The sequence below is a fragment of the Salvia splendens genome, chromosome 15 (assembly GCF_004379255.2).
Source record: "Salvia splendens isolate huo1 chromosome 15, SspV2, whole genome shotgun sequence".
Taxonomy (NCBI): Eukaryota; Viridiplantae; Streptophyta; class Magnoliopsida; order Lamiales; family Lamiaceae; genus Salvia; species Salvia splendens.
In genome coordinates this window covers 2938242-2956340 of record NC_056046.1, presented here as the reverse complement: position 1 = coordinate 2956340, position 18099 = coordinate 2938242, and the positions used below count along the sequence as shown (strand labels likewise).

At 36.9% G+C, this 18099-nt stretch overlaps 3 protein-coding genes across 9 annotated transcripts; all 3 read right to left on the bottom strand.

Annotated features, from left to right (window-relative positions):
• Positions 1–11: 11 nt before the first annotated feature.
• LOC121768819 (protein NAP1-like) lies at positions 12–11771 on the bottom strand. Of its 7 annotated transcripts, none has more exons than XM_042165381.1 (24): positions 11639–11771; positions 8819–9273; positions 8638–8712; positions 8345–8425; positions 8049–8129; positions 7867–7949; positions 7533–7617; positions 7250–7375; positions 6996–7103; positions 6790–6834; positions 6056–6198; positions 5573–5705; positions 4233–4343; positions 4000–4078; positions 3510–3703; positions 3238–3383; positions 2968–3049; positions 2723–2833; positions 2471–2596; positions 2243–2382; positions 2075–2171; positions 980–1971; positions 703–915; positions 12–629 (listed from the first exon to the last, which is right to left on the bottom strand). In XM_042165381.1, the coding sequence occupies exons 2-24, from the start codon at positions 9221–9223 to the stop codon at positions 140–142; spliced, it is 4146 nt and encodes a 1381-aa protein (XP_042021315.1). In that variant the 5' UTR covers positions 9224–9273; positions 11639–11771; the 3' UTR covers positions 12–139. The 7 variants fall into 7 exon arrangements, with proteins under 7 accessions (XP_042021315.1, XP_042021316.1, XP_042021313.1 ...); XM_042165382.1 differs by having other exon boundaries at positions 8819–9270; XM_042165379.1 differs by lacking the exon at positions 11639–11771 and adding an exon at positions 9618–9878.
• On the bottom strand, positions 11194–15057 carry LOC121768820 (chaperonin 60 subunit alpha 2, chloroplastic-like). The gene is made up of 8 exons (XM_042165387.1): positions 14900–15057; positions 14634–14811; positions 14128–14249; positions 13833–14040; positions 13604–13749; positions 13026–13332; positions 12369–12820; positions 11194–12179 (listed from the first exon to the last, which is right to left on the bottom strand). Exons 1-8 carry the CDS (start codon positions 14951–14953, stop codon positions 11892–11894), a joined length of 1755 nt encoding a protein of 584 aa, XP_042021321.1. The 5' UTR covers positions 14954–15057; the 3' UTR covers positions 11194–11891.
• A 240-nt stretch (positions 15058–15297) lies between these two features.
• LOC121767101 (glycine cleavage system H protein 2, mitochondrial-like) lies at positions 15298–17467 on the bottom strand. Its single transcript, XM_042163295.1, has 3 exons — positions 17244–17467; positions 16437–16696; positions 15298–15609 (listed from the first exon to the last, which is right to left on the bottom strand). The coding sequence occupies exons 1-3, from the start codon at positions 17317–17319 to the stop codon at positions 15481–15483; spliced, it is 465 nt and encodes a 154-aa protein (XP_042019229.1). The 5' UTR covers positions 17320–17467; the 3' UTR covers positions 15298–15480.
• Positions 17468–18099: the final 632 nt, after the last annotated feature.

Below are 18099 nucleotides of genomic sequence, written 5' to 3'. Positions count from 1 at the left end.
TTCTCTCTATCTGAATAAAACTATAATTTTTACATAGGCCGAATAAGATAAACAATGTTAATACATCCTTGAAAAAGGAATAATAATGATGATTTGAGTTGAACCAAATATACAAAATTGCTTTACGAATCATCTATCTTCATTTATATGATAAAGGACCAGATCTTGACTCAACGAATCTTGGCAAGGGACTAGGACCGGTGCTAGTTGACGTGGACCCTTCCGCGAATTTTGATTTGCGGCTTAGGTTGTAGTCCAATGGCCCAGATCGCCTGACATTTCGATTTCTGCTGTCAATGCTTCTCATGCTGAAATTGTCCATCTCATACTGATCTTGGCCGTGGGTGGACGAATGTTTGGGATAGCCCGAGTCGTGTGTGTTGGATTGTGGAGTTGAATCACCACGTGGTTCCCTCAGCGAAGGGGAGGCATGGGCCAGGGACATGGCCGGAGAATGCCTTGGCGAACCACTTATTGGTGTGAAGGGAGTGGCAGAATTCGAGTAGTATTGGCTGTAGATGGAGCGGAGAATGGTGTAAGGCACGTGAGACTCCAACGTGCTCCGTGGAATGTGTGGCGAGATTTCGCAGATTTGGTCGAGAAAGATTAGCTTCGCCATGAGGTGAGACCTGCAGAAACCAGTATAATCGACATAAGCATATGTAGAGCTCTCTCTCACACGCACTGACATTTTCAAATTACCTATTGCTTTCACTCCAAGAATCCAGAATTATTCCTGCAGAGAACTTGATGAAAAGCTGCATTGTGGATTTTATGCTTGCATCTATGGAAGAGTAGTTTGGTGCCTCAGGGTCCAAGGGTTCACTAATGTGGCCATTAGAAAGAGAGTGCTTCTGTCGATACTCTCGTTCGAGTCTTACGAGTTCACTTCCCGCGATTACTGCACATATGCACCTGATAAAAAAAATTTAAGTCCCAAGATTCCAAGATCATTCATATGTGATTGATTATTGCATACCTGGCTAAACAATGAACGTTGTTGCTGAAGCCTCCAGTTTCGACGTTGAAAGCAGTTGTATACCAGATGTTAGATGTCATAAAAGTTGCAAAGAGATAGGGTAGCAAGCTCCATGATCCATCAGTGGCACCCCCAACCTCTTCCAGAATCAATCTAATCCATGCGAAGTCGTGATCACCAAACACGTTTACAGAGTTTGCCACTCTTCTCATTCTCCTGATCTCCTTGGTTTCCGGTATCTCATCAGGTAAGTGTTTTGCAACGCCCGTTAGCAGTGAATGAATCAGAGGAGCGCCTTCTTTTAGCACAATGCCTGAAGCTTCGGCTAAAAGGGAATCAAAAGCAATGGCTTGCCCCGCCTGAATACAGAACCTAACCATCGTATCCATATCGACTATCTGCTTGATATTCGCTTCAGTTTCCATCCTATCACCAGAATGCATACTCCCTGCAACTGCCTCCAGATTCTCACGATTTGCACGCAATGTTGTGTCAATGCAGTTCAGGAGAGCTGCTGTGTGCTCTTTTAGCATCCGATCTAACCGGTCAACTCCGTAGCTCCCAAAAGTTCGAACAAACGCTTTCAGTTCCATGAGGTCAGTTACTGACTCGGCAAAGTATCCACCAACTGGCCTTGTGCTCTTGAAGCATCGATGAAGAGGTGCAAAGAGGATTCCGGCACCAGCCACGTCCTTAACAATGTTTTCGATGTACCAATTGCATACAGCTTCAGTAGCTGAGCCTGTTTGTTGTTCAGCGGATTTTTCAAACAACTGTAGAGAAGAAACAGGACCCGAGTAGGTCTCAGCCAGGAGGATTTCACGAATGCCATTGGTGAGGTCCATGCTTACGTGTTGCTCTGCGAGATGAACTATGGAAGTATGTCTACAGATTAGTGACTCCAAGACAGAAGGTCTCTGAAGATCAGAATCGGTTTTCAGGACAGTGAGCAATCTCCTTTTGAAATTCCCTAGGATGCACTCTCTCATATACTGCATCACAAAGAGAAACGAATTGAGAATGAAGGGAGTCGGGTATAATAATCTAAAATTTATAACCAATGAGCAACTTATACAACCGAAACGGGGCACTTACCTCTCTCAGAACAAAAACATGGTTTAATACACATATAGGCTCCATGTCATTCAGGACAGAACATAGATTTGTCAACCTCTGCATTGCAGCTTCTAACCTGTCACCAAAACAGAAATTTGAAAATTCGCCAACTAGAAGGTTAACAAGAAGAAATCATAGGAGACTCACATTTTGATGGAGCTATTATTTTCTGGATAGCTCTCATAGCCGGGCAAATGAAAACCATACGAAGCTTTTGGGGACTTCGCTGAAGGAATGGATAATCTGGATGTCAAGTTCATGAGATTCGCTGCTTGGTCTGGGAGAAGCTGAAACTTATATAGAATTAATACAAGAAGAACAACGTGCTAAAACAATGGTTCACAGCTCTGAAGAAAACAAAGAAGTAGTAGCAACCTGCATCTCCAGGGAACCAAATCCTCCATCCGAGTCAAGAATATTTATCAAACCTTCCAATCCTCCCATTATAGATTCAATTAGGGACTCAACATATAGAACTGCATCGCGGCCTATTTTAGTCACCTATATTTAAAAGAGTTGAAGTTATGGATTCTGGCGGGAGTTCTTGCACTAAGAAAACTGTAAGAAAATAACAACTCTTGATGACTTCGACTTGAACTAATGTGAGGCGTTGAGTTTTGAAGATACCTCCTCTGGAACAATTGGAGAGGCACATTCTGGAAAACTGCTAGCAACACCGAGCCAAGCACAGCAATGCTGGGGACGGCCCTCAGGCCCAAACATGGTGTTGCGGAAAACCTACAGTACCAGTTGAGTCGTGTCAGTATTATACTATATTTATTCCATCTCACATCGGTTATGTGACATAGTCTAGCTTAGTCTCTTGTACTATATAGATACTCTTCCTATAAAATCTGTACACTGCAACTTACAGTTGTAAGATGTTGATGGTTGAAGTAAAGTTTTTTCAGACCCCCAAATTTTGATAATTGAGCTTCTAGCTCATCCACACATCTGCATACATGCAAAATGTGTCAATTTTTTTAATGCACAACCTTGGAATACTGTACTTATGTATGAAGAAACTAGAGAATCAAATCTAAGAAGTTGCCAGCACAACTATGACAAATTTGTTTAAATTATAAAAAGATCAAACCGCATGTACAATATTCTTTCAGGAGAAGTTTGGCTAAATTGAGAACCTGGACCAATTGTATGCGGCATTGCCTTCTGACAGTAACCCCTCTTTGCCGGTGGACACAGTAGCTTTCTCTAAATGTCTAATGTTGATTGATGAACGCGCAGAAGTGACAATCATCAACACGGTTAACCAATCTTTGCGCAAGTCCTGAATGTCAGAAAACAACCAGTAACTAGATGATGTAGGAGAAGTGGTGAAGTAACATTATTCTAGAACTGAACTCGAGAAAAATGTAGGTTGATACACTGTGCAACACAGGACTAAACAGCTTACCGATAAATCACATGAGATTGTGGAAATATTTTCTCCCTGGGGTTTTGGTATGTTCTCTAGATGCAGAACAATCCTTTGGAAAAGTCCCTTTAGAGTAGCATCCAGGTCAAGTGCCACCATTCCAGGAGTGCCAAGCAGGAAACGGATTCTACCGGCACAGGATGATAGGTATGATAAGGCATAGCCTCTAATGGCTGAGAGAAAATAAAGTTCTAGATTTCAGTAATAACTCAAATAAAAAAGATATTCAGATTATGCCATTTGCTTTCCAGCAACTATTGTTAGCATTGACAAACTTTTCCTGCAATACATGTTTTAAGCCTTGGGAGGGCTCTGGAAAGCTACAATCCTACAATCCTACAACCTAAGGCTAAGTTGAAGGTATAATCAGGCCCATCAGAATTCATACACTCTAAATTTCATGTATAAAAATTCAATGGGGTAGGTCACAGCAGACACGGACAAAGACTTCCTTGGCAAGGAACCTAACCTGCAATATATTTGCGGACCAGACAGCAAAGCTGGTCCATCCCGTCCAATAAGAAACCAATGGTTGGGTCATTTGGATCCTGCATTGTAAAGAAAGTGACAGAGTTGAGTGTTTAGGTGTAGAGCAATTACCAAAAAACGAGAAAGATAAATTTATTATATTTCAATACAAGAAACAGATCAAATAAAGAACTATCTCATGATAAAAATACAATTCAAAGATACTTCTCTTACATTTTCTACTGACACAACTCGAGCTGTTTTGGATTTGGAAGATGCTACTCCGACGTGCTGAAAGTACCATAGAACCTCACTCTGTGCAAAAGCTAAGGCAGAAAAAACCATCTGCACAACCAGCAGCAGGTAGAGCTTAATATATATATATATAGGGGATCGTTATTCTCCTATTCATCCCTTAGATCCTTTATTCTTCTTAATATGGGCCGTTAGATCTCATTCATCAACGGTCCAGATGATCTGCATTATTACACTATAATGGTGCATTATTAGTCGGTGTGCATTATTCAACTGAAAATCTGCATTATTACACTATAATGGTGCATTATTAGTCGGTGTGCATTATTCAACTGAAAATTTGCATTATTAAATGACACGTGGTACCAATCTAACCGTCGGATGAAAAAATCGTGGGGCTGAGATTAAAAAGAATAAAGAACAAAAGATACAAAAAGGAAATGAATACATCCCTATATAGGGTCTTGTTAGGTTGAGATTTTTTAGCTTAATTGAGAATTGAGATGCATTTTCAGCCACTCATTTTGAAATGTCAACTAAGGGTATTATCGTCATTTCATTTCAATAGCCAGAATATCAAATGTCAACAACTCGTATTAAAATGTCAACAACTAAAAAAAAAATTATTTTTTTATTTTTTTAAAATATTTTTAAATTTTTTTTTAATTTTTTTAATTTTCACGCGATGTCAACTACGATGTGTAGCCTGCACATCAAATGTTAATAGCCCTGCACATCAAATGTCAATAGCCTGCACATCAAATGTCAATAGCTTATAGTTGACATTATATGTGTATAGGTGATATGAATCATATATGTAGTTGACATTATATATGTGCAGTTGACATGAATTGTATATGTAGTTGACATTATATGTGTGTAGTTGACATGAATTGTATATGTAGTTGACAAAAAAAATAAAAATAATAAAAAAATAAAAAAAATAAAAAATCGAAAAAAAAAATTAATTTTTTTTAAAAAAATAAAAAAATATTTATTAAATAAAATGTATGATGAAATTACCATTCTGCCCTTTCACAATTAATTAATGTAAAAATATTTTCCATGTGGTAAATTCTGGACCACTCATTTAATAAAAATGAGTGGCTAATAATGCATCTCAATTCTCAATTAGGCTAAAAAATCTCAATTGATCACAACCCTATATATATATATATATATATATATATATACACTGCCATCTAACATAATGTAAATGAATTAATTGCTCCTTTCTTTCTCTGATCCTTACTCCCTCAAACAAGATACATAGGAAGAATGGGGAAAATGAAAATTCATAACGCCATAAACATGCGTACCTGGATATTAGGAGCCAATAAACTAGGTTGGTCAGTAAAAAACAGGACCATCCTTCCAATTTCCTGCTTCAACATTATTCTCCTTTCATGGTGTATGGAATCACAGGAGTGAAGGGCTTGCTCATGTACCTCACTGGCACAGTCGAAACCCACATCAAAAGGTAATTTGAAGAGCTATAAGTCACAATTTATAAAAGATCCAAACAATAAAATTGAGCTGAACTTGTGTCCAAACAACAAAATTGTTCGTGCTGAAAATGTAATGAAGTTACGTGTAGAAGTTTTTAAATACAAGTAGTTGCCAGTTGCCAGTGCATCTTTATACGCGTTACATGCAGATTTTCCAGCAATATGGGATATAGGCTGGATCCTGGAGGTGCAATTTTGGCATTTTTTCTAATCTTTATATGCAAAGAATCAGATTGTGCTTCTTCCCAAATAGGCAGATTCAATGAGTTAAATAAGAAAATCTGCATGTAATACCTGATCATTTTCTCTACCTGCTTTGCAACACTATATTCTAGATCTGCTTCTTTTTGCTTTGTTCGTCCAGACTTTGCCATCTTTTTCGATTCCAAAATTCGTGGTAAAACATATAACTGATAGTCCTCGTGCAATAATATATACTGCCACAAACAAAACAAAATGGTTAGGGAAGCTGTTCTTACTAATCCTAAAGAAAGAAAGCAGTCACGATTGCCAAGTTTAAGATTTAATATAGATGACATGATACAAAATATCCCAGTCTCGCCATACATAGTGAAGAACAAAAAACTTTACCATTTATTAAAGGGGGAGATTGGTGATTTTTTATGTAGCTGGTCATGAGAGGTGCAGAGAAACCCAGTTGTAAAATCCTCTTCACCACATTACCAGCAAATTTATTGTTGTTGTGCAATACTTGCATTGCTTAAATTTTGATTATAATTAGCATCCCAAACCCAATTTTATAATTACTTTTACCAAAAAAGCCTAGTTACCAACACAGGATAGAACTAGCCACCATAACGCAAACCTTAAGTGTCGCATAAGCAGGTTCGCAGCAAGGGATATAGAAATTATAGAACATTTAGTTACATTAGGAATGTCTAATGGAAAGAGGTTTGAAGGACTAGCAGTGCTCCCATAGTTTACAACATCATTATATTCCTAGCAAAACAGAATGCAACAAAATACAAAGACATAAAGATGTCTAAATGTAAGAGAGATAGACTTACTTCATCCCTGAATAGTGTAAGAACTAAGTTTTCCTTCAGCACAACCTGATATGAGAATGAGAAACAACATGAAGGACTTAAGCTATAAATGGAGGACTGTATACAGTGAATCAAAATATGGTAATCATACAATGCAACCAAAATATCATGGAGAACATAGTTGTAACATTATTAAGATAAGAAAGGGGGGTGGAAACATAGTGTACCAAAGCAATGTCAATGCTGGTCACTCTAAGAAGCTCATCTGGACAAACCAAATATCCAAAGAGCACCCACTCACGATATGACGTAACATTCGCAAGGTCCTGAGCTCTCTGCGTTTATTGTAAAAGACATAAAGAATCAGTTGTGTTTATTGTAGCTTTCTTTGTAGAAATGATTCGTTGTTTCTATGTTAAGTCATTCTGCAACCTTTTGGAACATGCAATAATGGATCAGCTTGAAAAAGATGGCTTGTTACCATAGGATGTGCAGAGTTCGTAAGTATGTCAGGGTATCTAGGATGAAATGGGCTCAGAAAACCCTCATTCCGCAGCTTCCGTGTATCTGTAGATAAAAAGATAATTGGGCCAACAGCCTCTAAAACCTGATATAAAAATTACAGAATCAAAAACAGCACAATCGAACTCTTTATTACTGAAAGTGCCATGTAGATAATTAATTAACATTCCTTGAAGAGCTAAGAAAGGATCTAAGGGTGAAATTTAATCTTCAAAGGAAGAAATGTAGGCTGAGAATATAACCTCTCCAATCCTAGGACTGACAAAATTAAGATCTTCATGTAACCCCTTAAACGGTGGATCATAAGAATCAACAAATTGAATTAATCTGGAAGTGAAAAAGGAAAAGAAAATTAGCAGAAATCTGGCATTCAAGAAAGAAAACAGATTAGCAGTTTGTAAGACCTTCTTTTATAAGAAGCTGAAGTTTATGTACTACGATTAATCATACATCATTAACAATACCATATTTCTTCATAAAGAATATGTTATCAAACATCTAGAGGTGGTAAAACACATAAAGCTTGTCAGGAAGTCCACCCCAAAAAATCGTATATTAGATCAGAAGTTATCTCACCTATGGTAAAAGTCACAATCACGATCATTCCGTGCCATGGAGTACAAAAGATTGTATGTTTGCAGCATCATTTTCCTTGGTATCTGTAATTAAAATATTTTTTCATGTAAAAGATAAAATCAACTAAATTTTTAGCTGAAAATACGAAAGGAAACTGATCACTATGCCTTCAACAGACTTGCCTTCTCAGAAAATAGATTAACACGAACAAACGAGCAAAAGAGATCCATGAAAGCATGTAGTATGAGAGAGTTTTGGTGTGGCTGCAAGGAAAGAGGGCAAACAATTAAAAAATATTTATTGGTAATAATACAGTGTCAACAATAATAATTTTTGGAGATTATCATCATGAGTTTATCATTTTGTCGAGAAAAATATTTCTAATCAATAAGATATACAGAACCATCACATGGATAATGAAACATTCATACATCTCCAGCTTTTCAACAAACTAACTAATACTGTTTCCATTCCATACCAGCAACGTAATCACAGTACTGCTTAGGTCCAGAATAAGCCGCAAAGACTGTTCTCGGAATGCCATCAGGTCAAGAAGTAGCTGATCCAGAAAATGGAAATAACCATGAAATAAGTAATGTGCAGTAAGTTGATATTGGACAAGCTAACACGAAAAAATACTTCTGAAGTCCCTTGTATTAACATTTAATGCTTTTTTGTGAATGAGTCCCTCAGCCCCAACAGGAACGAGAACAACTGCTTGAATCTTGACCAGTGACTAAGAAATAAAAGGCAACAATAGCAATGTCTTACCTGAATCCATGGCTCCATACTCTGTAAATGAACCTCAGCACTATCATACATAGCATCCAAAGCAAGCTTATCAGCCTACGCAGAATTCCATGTAACACTGACACACTTTAAAGCCAATTCAAATGACAGAAAATTGCATAAAATGTTTTTCAGACAAACTAAAAGGATATTAAAGTGCTACCCGTTCCAGCTGCAGCTTGCTGTGATGTTCAGGAAACTTCTTCTCTAGCAAAATACAAATCTTTGGTTGGTTAGGGAACAGACCGGCTTTCCAAAACGCTTCAGAGTAGGCATGATTAACCAAATCAGGATAATCCAAAATCTGATTAAGTCTATACATTTTCGCCATTAGCCCTTCAGCTACATGAGTGAGCTGGTAAACCCATTGCATGTTCAGACCCTTCTGCGATGAACTGCTTGCGCTTTGGCTAGTCACTCCTTCAGCTCCGCCATTACTCCTGGCTGCTACGTCAGGACCCAAGTACTCAGTCCACCTAGTTGGACCCTCCCATTCTCTCGACCTCACTGATCCTTGTCCAGCTGATAAAACATCCTGAGCTGGGAAATTCGGCCTCGACTTTGCCATCTCTATCACTCTCAATCAGAATTCTCAACCAGAAACAACACTCCTTCCTGCTGAGATAAGATAATTTACAAGATCATACAAATTCAAACTCCGCCAAATTTCTCAAAGAAAAAGAAAATAAACTTTCATTAAACCTCACATTGCATAAGAACTAGCTTCAGCATAAAAATATCTCGAATTCCTAAATTCCTATGCTCAATTAGAAATTCGGAACAATTAAACATCCGTCATTCTCATTGTCAAATTCCGCATGAAACAAACAACAAAAACGCTAAACGAACACCTAATTCCCGATCATGGCAAGCAATTGGTAATTCTACACGAACAATAAGTGACTACTAAATTCTCTCTCTGCGCGTATAGTTAGGTATACAGAGAGAGACGATAACAATACCAGTAATAAGTTGAAATGAGGAAGTTAGTGGAGCTCCGCTACAAAAATTGAGCGCGAGTAACAACAGCTCCGTCGAGTTCAGATCTAGCTACTGCTACTTCAACTATTACTACTCTCTATGCTATGAATGGCGGTAGTAGCAGATATTACTCCAACTAGTATATAGGAGTAGTAGAGTATTGAATTTACAGACGCTCCAATACGATGAGAGAGAAATAGAGACAAGTTGACAACGAGAGAGAAACAAGATGCTCTCTGTTGTAATTTTATTTGTACTGAATATTTAATTTTTGGATGGCTGCTTTCTCTATCTTTATTTTTTTCTTATTAGTAGTACTCCTACTAATATATTTTTAATGATTAATGAATTCAGACATCGTGGGTTATACTATTGAATTTTAATTATATATTTACCTCTATTATAATTGAATTTTATAGTAGTATTTTGAGTTTCTAAAAGAATAAAAAGGTGTGCAAAATACTCAACAATACTAGTAAGATTTAGTTATGAAAATAGCACTCACTCTATTTATAAATGGAAGTACTCTATAAAATAATTAAATATACTGTAGATCAATTCTGATTTATCTTACTTTTATCAAATTTTAAATAATAAATCAAAAATAGTCAAAAAGTTTCATTTATCACATCTGATCAAATTTACCTTTATTTTATGTTTAAATTTCATAGACTCGATAAATTGCACTACTGCTATTCATTCATAGGGAGTAATGTATCAAAATTTTACACCTGCAAGTCAACTCGTTGCATTCACCAAGAAAAAAAAATCATGAGACAATTGTGAATTTCTAATATTTCGTATATACAGAACACACCTGGATTTAACCAAATTTCATAATTTTATAGCTATTTATTTTTATATTTAAAATTAGTAACCACGAAATTAATCAGAGGAATCGCGAAGATGAAGCCTTAACAATCATATAATCACATCGTTGATCACACTCGTAAAGGTAGCTCTCATTCTATTAATTTTTAGTCGTTGAATGATTATACCTAATCAATACTGCATTAATAGCACTATTACGATGTTCCAGAATATTAATTTCGAACCAAATTACGTCACCCTCTGATAAATATTTGGATGAATAAAAAACAATGACGTAAAAAAGATGCCAATACCATTATCATAATTTTAAATTAGAAAGTGGGGTTTCATGCGTGCCGAATAAGGTGCCTAAGCCAAATTGTGGACAACATACTTAACTTTGACATCAAGCCTGAATCATTATATATTTACTGTCACACAGCAAAAATTAGAAAGCATACTAGGCTTAATCAAAAGTATTATAGCCAAAAAACGCCTATATATGTTTACAACACGCAAAAAAAATTATACTGGCAACTTTACAAAAGTTGCAAGAGATATAAACAAGAAATAATGACTACTTGATGAAGATTGCGAACAATAATTACAAATTTAAAATGGGTATTTTAATATGAAGATTGCTAACATTCTACGACATACAAAAACGGCTAAGAGAATGATTATGGCCCAAAGATGATCAATTGGAATCTTGATTTGGTAGATCAGATGTAACATATATGTAAGAAATGGACAAAAAGTAATGACTTTATTCAACAAGGAAAAAGAATGCAATGGCAAAAGTATACTAAATATAAGTTGTTATGTAGATGGTTGTTCTACCTGACCCAGAAAAGCCCACAGTTTCATCATCATAATTTGTATGGAGTTGGTTAGCATATGATAATATTTAAATTCTTAGAAAGTGGGGAAGAGTCACTTTCTTCTTGTCACATTGCAATTTGGTACTAATAATCTAATGAAACAAAAATTGCATTCCTAGAGTCTCACAGATTCAAATCCTAGACACTGCCCAGGTTTCTCGAGTGCCACGTTGGCTATGAATCGCCAACGTGGCCCAATGATCAACATTTCATCATCAGTGGCACTCAAAGAAGCATCTTCAATACTTTCAACAAGGACAAGCCATATATTATACGTATCATCTTTAACTGGAAAAGAGCTAATTTCTTACCAGTAGCTGACCTGACCTGACCTTGTTAGGCTTCTGATATGGAACGCTCGTATTTCAACCATCCAACATTGTACGATCTCCTCTCGTTGACACTAAAGGAAGGGCATTTGTCTCAAAGAATGGTGAATAATCTAATCAGTTTGGCTGATCTTCGATTAGGGCATTTGTCTCAAAGAATGGTGAATAATCTAATCAGTTTGGCTGATCTTCGATTTTCTAGTGTACCGTGATTTCTTACGACCTTGATCTTCCGTCAGGGGGATATACCGGGAATCTGGGGAACAAGCGGCTTGGGCTTCTTGATTTTCTCAACCAGTATGGCTTGAGTGGTGAGGATCATACCAGCAACAGAGACGGCATTTTGAAGCGCACATCTTGAAACCCGGCAAGGGTCGATGACACCAGCAGCAATTAGATCTTCGTATCTCCCAGTCATTGCATTATACCCGAAATTCGAATCAAAAGCTCTGATTTTTTCCAGAACCACATCTCCATCAACCCCTGCATTTGCTGCAATTACTTTTGCTGGTGCAAGAAGTGCCTGAAATTTGTTCCAAAGAACAAAGGTAAGAACTGTAAACAAATTAACACAAGATATACAGATCCCATTTACTACAAAAGCAAAATCAGTATATGACCCCAAGAACTGAAATAGCAATCTCGTCTCCAATTGAAGTAACTAGCAAGATGTGTCGAAAGAAAGCACTATATGATCACAAAGGTCACAAACCTTTCCAACAATGTCTGCACCAATCTGCTCATCTGGGTCTTCAAAGGCATCCTTGATGGCAGGTATTTGCTTTGAGAGATGTATGTATGTGGCTCCGCCACCAGGAACCACTCCTTCAGCCATGGCCGCAAATGTGGCATTTTTTGCATCTTCTATTCGTAGTTTTCGATCTTCAAGTTCAACTTCCGTATGAGCCCCAACCTTTATAACAGCCACCCCACCACAAAGCTTTGCAATCCGCCCACTTAGCTTTTCTGCTAGATATTTGCTATCAGTTTCAGCTAGATCCTTTTTTATCTGCATTATCCTGGCCTTAATTTCAGCTTTAGTGGAAGGATCCGCCACTATAGTGGTGAAATTGCAAGTAATTGTTACTTTTCGAGCAATACCAAGCTGATCAGAAGTTGTTGTTTCAAGAGCCACCCCAAAATCTCCCGATATAAAGTCAGCTCCTGATTTCAGAGAGACATAATTAATTGCATTACAAGGAGAAGCACATGAATTTGAAGTTTCCATCTTGTATGTAAGTAACTTTTAACTTAAAAGTTTTGAGAAAGTACAAAGCAAGCATGGAAATTTGCTCCATTCATTTTCATAATTTCTTTTGGCTGTGATCTTTAAATTTGTCATCTCTAGAATATTAACATTTAAACATACCAGTCATAAGAGCAATATCCTGCAATATAGCTTTCTTTCCTTCTCCAAGACCTGGACATTTTACAACGGCAACGTTAAGCACACCTTGCATTTTGTTCAAGACTAGAGTTTCCAGCACTTGCCGAGATATGTCTTCAGCAAAAATCAGTAGAGGGACACTCAATTGTGTAGACTTCTCCAGTAACGGAACAATCTCCTTCAGGCTGGATATCTTTAGATCGGTCACCAGAACTCTGGCATTCTCAAATTCCACTATCGATTTATCCTTATTTGTGACAAAGTGCGGCGACATGTATCCTTTATCTATCTACAAGAAAAGACTGCCTAAACAAAAATTAAAGAAATAATGAAAACTAAGGCAAAAGATAATGCTATGTGTACAACGAGAACAACTGTATATCAATTCACTAAACCTCATATTCAGATTCTTTCGAGAAGATGAAGAAAAAAAGACCAAAAGAAGAAATAGTGGTAAAGTATGTGGTCGGTTTACGTCTGCTAAGAGGAAGCAAGGAATTCTAGGTTCCCAATGTCTTCGAGAATAATGCGTTATAGACAAGTCAGTTTATGCAGAATACCTTCATTCCTTCATCGACTGTCACAGAAGTTTCAGATGATGAAGACGATTCAATTGATATTACACCATCAGGGCCAATTTTCTCAATAGCTTCAGCAATTAAGTTTCCAATATATTCATCATTTCCAGCAGACAATGAAGCTATGGCTGTAGAAAAGGGAAAGACAATTCAGAGATGCATAATGAGTCAATGACATATGTGTTGGATAGAGGAAGAAGACAAATCAAACCTTTAATTTCATCACTGCCCCTTACAGCATAACTTTTCTCACACAAAACCTTAACCAATTCTTCCATTGTCCTCTCCATTCCTTTCTTTAAGGATACAGGGTTAGCCCCATTTGTGATAGCCAATAACCCATATCTAATCATTTCTCGGGCCAACAAAATCGCAGTTGTCGTGCCATCACCCGCCGACCCATTTGTTTTGGTTGCAACCTGCAAAACCCACGACGAATGTGATGGCCAGAAGATCGGGTGTAACATATTCTATCTCATGACATTCACAAGGACATTGAGATTGACCTCTTGGATTAGCAGCACTCCAGCATTCTCAACTGTGTCGGGAAGCTCTATGGCCCGGGCAATAGTTACACCATCATTAATCACTTTGAGTTTCTCAGACTCTGAAAGGACCACGTTACGGCCTGCATTGTTTAACACAACAATGCAAATAAGAAGTAAATCAATAGACCATCTATCAGCAAGCCCTTCATAAAATGGGGATAATTCACTAAGTAATAAAAAGCCGCAAGGCAATCAGATTACCCTTAATTTCACAAAAATAAAATCAGTCAACAAAAACAGAGTTATAGAATCGATTATTGCGGACTTGCAATTCAAAAGTACTGAAGATACAAACACATGAAATCATGCTACTGAGCGAAAGCATCTCCATAACTTCACGGCGACATTTTAACAACGAGTAGTTCAAAAATTCAGCTCCAGACAGCTGGGAAAAGGCATTACCAGCACAAAATATCCAAATTAGATATTTCAAAAATCAAAAAAAAAACGAAGAAGACGTAAACCTTTCGGCCCCAAAGTCACAGAAACAGCATCGGCAAGCTTATTAATCCCCGAAAGTAAAGCATCTCTGCATTTTTTGTCAAATTCAATTCTCTTCGGACCTGCTTTCACCACTAACATCGTCTTCCTCACGCTGTTTCTCTGCCACAACCCATTTGGATTTGATTTTCCACGTAATCCCTAAACAAAAATTGAAAGCAACTTGAGGTGATATTCTGCATAAATTGAACCTACCAAAACAAACGAAAACGAAATACGTATGACTTACGGAGAATGAAGCACCAGAATGCAAGAACATCGGGGAAGAAAATGGCAACGACATAGTTTCGAATTTGATGCTGGTAAACAGCAGTAGGGTTTTGGAGAGTTTCTAATTTCTATTTTTATTGATAAGGCAAAAATTCGTGAGTGATTATTTGTAGAATTTTTGAACGTCGGTCTATCTTTCTTTGTTATATTTTGAAGAAATTCAAAGAAAATAATTATACTCATTCAACTCATATCTTAATTATGAATATCAATATTTTTTCAGCATTACAATTTTAGATGAAAATAAATCTAGTATTCATGTTTCATATCCAAATATATATCTGTATTCTATTTAAACAAGAAAATAACAATGTGCTTAAAAACTAACTTGCTCACTGGAATTCAAGCATTCAAGCATAATATAAATGCGGCACAACACATGAAATATTATGCATAACAAAAGGGTAATAATTGCAACCATTTATCACCCTCGTCCAAATAATGTGGATACATAAGAAACAAGGAAATTGAAAAGAGGGAATAAAATGTAGAAATCCAAAATTCCTTCTAAGAAAGTTATTATTGTGGCAATAATTTTTCTCAGCGACTAGCATCTTCTTTTTCACAGAACTTGGTATAGCGTTCAGGGTCCATTAAACAGGGGAGGTCACTGTCATCCTCCAGCTCTACCTTTATGATCCATCCATCTTCGTAAGGGCTCGAATTGACCTGAATGAAGTTAAGAGGTGAAGATGTTTACATAAGTAAGAGGACTGAATAGATGGCGGAGACAATATAGCGCAGGGAGCTGCATATATGCATAATTCTTTGGCGCCGTTCATCAAGAATTCAAGCAACGGATATATAAACTACCATCAGAGCAAAATCGAGTCATGATAAAGAAGTAGGATCTCAGAAGCAAGTGCAAGATATGTTAGTTTTCACCATTATCAAGGTGAAGCACTTCCAGAAATATAGTGTGGTAAAGAAACGAATATTTGGATGATGCAGCAACAGCACAAAAAATGCGGCAACACATGGCTGACAAGAAGCATATAACTGTCATATCATCTCCTTAATCATTTTGGACCTAAGGAAAATTAGTATGATATCCTAATAAGTATCCACAAAATGAACTCGGATAACCATGAACTCTGATAACTGCAAGGAATCAATTGCAATTTCCACTTCAGGGTATCTCATTCTTTTCTTATTAGCTGCATGAGCTACTTCTCTTTTCAGATCTCATTTTATTCAGCCATTGAATAGTCTTTTGCACAAAAGGGAAGGGGTCGGGAAATGGTAATAATCAACTACCAAGAAAAAATGATGAAGCTCCAATAGGATATAAGGAAGAGTTGTAACCACAGAGCTTCAGTTCCGTATCTAGAAAAATCGTGTTTCATAGAACCTAAATAGTTGTCATGGAAACAAATGAATAGTACCTTCGCGAGAATTGGGGGAGTGGGAGCAATCTATGACTAATATGCAACCGTGTTAACAATGTGACAATCAAGTTAAGCCAGAAACAAGAATTTGATCTAAAAAAAGCTCACCAAACCAGGAGAATCACTGAGCTTTTTGTTAACTTCGACCACTTTCCCTGAAACAGGCGAGTTCACATCGCTTGTAGCTTTGACACTTTCAACAGCACCGAAACTTGCACCTTGCTCTACCTTACTCCCCTCCTCGGGTAGTTCAACATAGACAACTTCACCTAGGTGGTCTTGAGCGTGATCTGTAATACCTACGGTAGCCGACTCACCTTCCACTCTCACCCATTCATGAGAATCGGCATACTTTAGATCCTTTAGAACTGCATGAATTGAAAGAAAATTGTTTTCACAATTCACATATAGAAGATACATGCCATGGAATGTCACACCTATCAATAAACAACTGGAAAATCAGCATAAATTGCAATGAAATCTGTATGGTCCATCCCCAATGCTCACCCTACCTACACGAGTGCCTAACGATGAAGAAAAACTATCAAAAACATTACTCCACATTTCGATACAGCCACACTGCAACTCTAATTAGTCCTACCTCCTCAAACTAATTTACAAATATCAACCAAGCATATCAAGTAATTTAGCATATAGAGAGAAATGCATATCGTTCCGAATCCGGGAGAAATTCCAGAGAGCAAGACGTCTCACTATACACATAAACAGCAATTAATAAGAGCAGCAGCGATCTCATAGCAATATAACACCAAACCGCATATTGGAAGATCAGATCCTTCACAGCACAACAGATCACAATGTTTCCATCAATTAACCAAACACATAGAGCACACGAATTTAATAGAGTCAAAAAGCCAAATCAAAATACGGATCAATACACACACACACTCTTACCGGTAGCAAAGCCTCTGCAGGGAACATTGATCCTTAGGTACGAAGCAGCTCTAGTTGCCCACAAACTCCTCGCCATTTTCAAACACAAACACCTGAAATCACCGCTTCGCAGCTCTTAGTGTGTGTTTTTTTTCGGTGGAAAATTCCCTCTAATTACGATTTTTTAGGAAAATTGCACTCTACGAATAATAGGTTGGTAGGGTAAAATCGAGCTCTATTTTGAGTTTATTAATCAAAAAGAGATGATATTTATCCACCGGTCCCAGCCGATATTGGAATTACATTTTCTTATTTAATTATTTTCAGATAGTTATTGTTTTGGTTCTACTTTAATTATGCAAAACCTCACCTAATCTAAGTGCGGTGGAAAGTAAATTAAATCACCTACCATAATAAACCCAAAATATAAAATACCACAACAATTATAATTGGATGTTCTAGTGTTCGATTAAAGGAGATAACCTCAATCAGTTGGTATTAAAAAAAATCAAACAAATTAACCCACGGTGAGATGTTATAACAATATAGAAATCCATCAAATTTATCCACAGTATGTTTATCACTAGAGATGTCATTCATTTCCTATAACTCATTATTATATGTATCCATAAGATCTGTTCGATTTGAAAGATCATACTCCTATCTTATGAATGGACGTGTATTATGTTTTGTTTATAAAATAGAATTTCACAATTTAATCTTAGATGAATAATTATATGATAATAAATCATAACAACCGAGCGACATCCTAAGAATAAGTTTGTGAAATTATTTTAGTTAAAGAGGGAATATTATTCATATAAAATTAAGTTATGAGTTTATTTTAATTGGAAGGGTGACTATGACTTACTAGTAT

Bases quoted from the DNA above. Each gene is read 5' to 3' on its own strand.
- LOC121768819 (XM_042165381.1), bottom strand. From the start codon at position 9,223: ATGGCAAAGTCGAGGCCGAATTTCCCAGCTCAGGATGTTTTATCAGCT. The intron at 2,834-2,967 runs GTAAGTTGCAGT...CTGGTACTGTAG, and splicing joins ACCATCAACATCTTACAACT to GTTTTCCGCAACACCATGTT. The intron at 1,972-2,074 runs GTAAGTGCCCCG...TTTGTGATGCAG, and splicing joins ATGTTTTTGTTCTGAGAGAG to TATATGAGAGAGTGCATCCT.
- LOC121767101 (XM_042163295.1), bottom strand. From the start codon at position 17,319: ATGGCGAGGAGTTTGTGGGCAACTAGAGCTGCTTCGTACCTAAGGATC. The intron at 16,697-17,243 runs GTAAGAGTGTGT...CAATTCATGCAG, and splicing joins CTGCAGAGGCTTTGCTACCG to TTCTAAAGGATCTAAAGTAT. The intron at 15,610-16,436 runs GTGAGCTTTTTT...AACTTCATTCAG, and splicing joins TCAGTGATTCTCCTGGTTTG to GTCAATTCGAGCCCTTACGA.
- LOC121768820 (XM_042165387.1), bottom strand. From the start codon at position 14,953: ATGTCGTTGCCATTTTCTTCCCCGATGTTCTTGCATTCTGGTGCTTCA. The intron at 13,750-13,832 runs GTTTGATTTGTC...CCTTTTCTACAG, and splicing joins GGGCAGTGATGAAATTAAAG to CCATAGCTTCATTGTCTGCT. The intron at 13,333-13,603 runs GTATTCTGCATA...CTTTTCTTGTAG, and splicing joins CAGTCGATGAAGGAATGAAG to ATAGATAAAGGATACATGTC.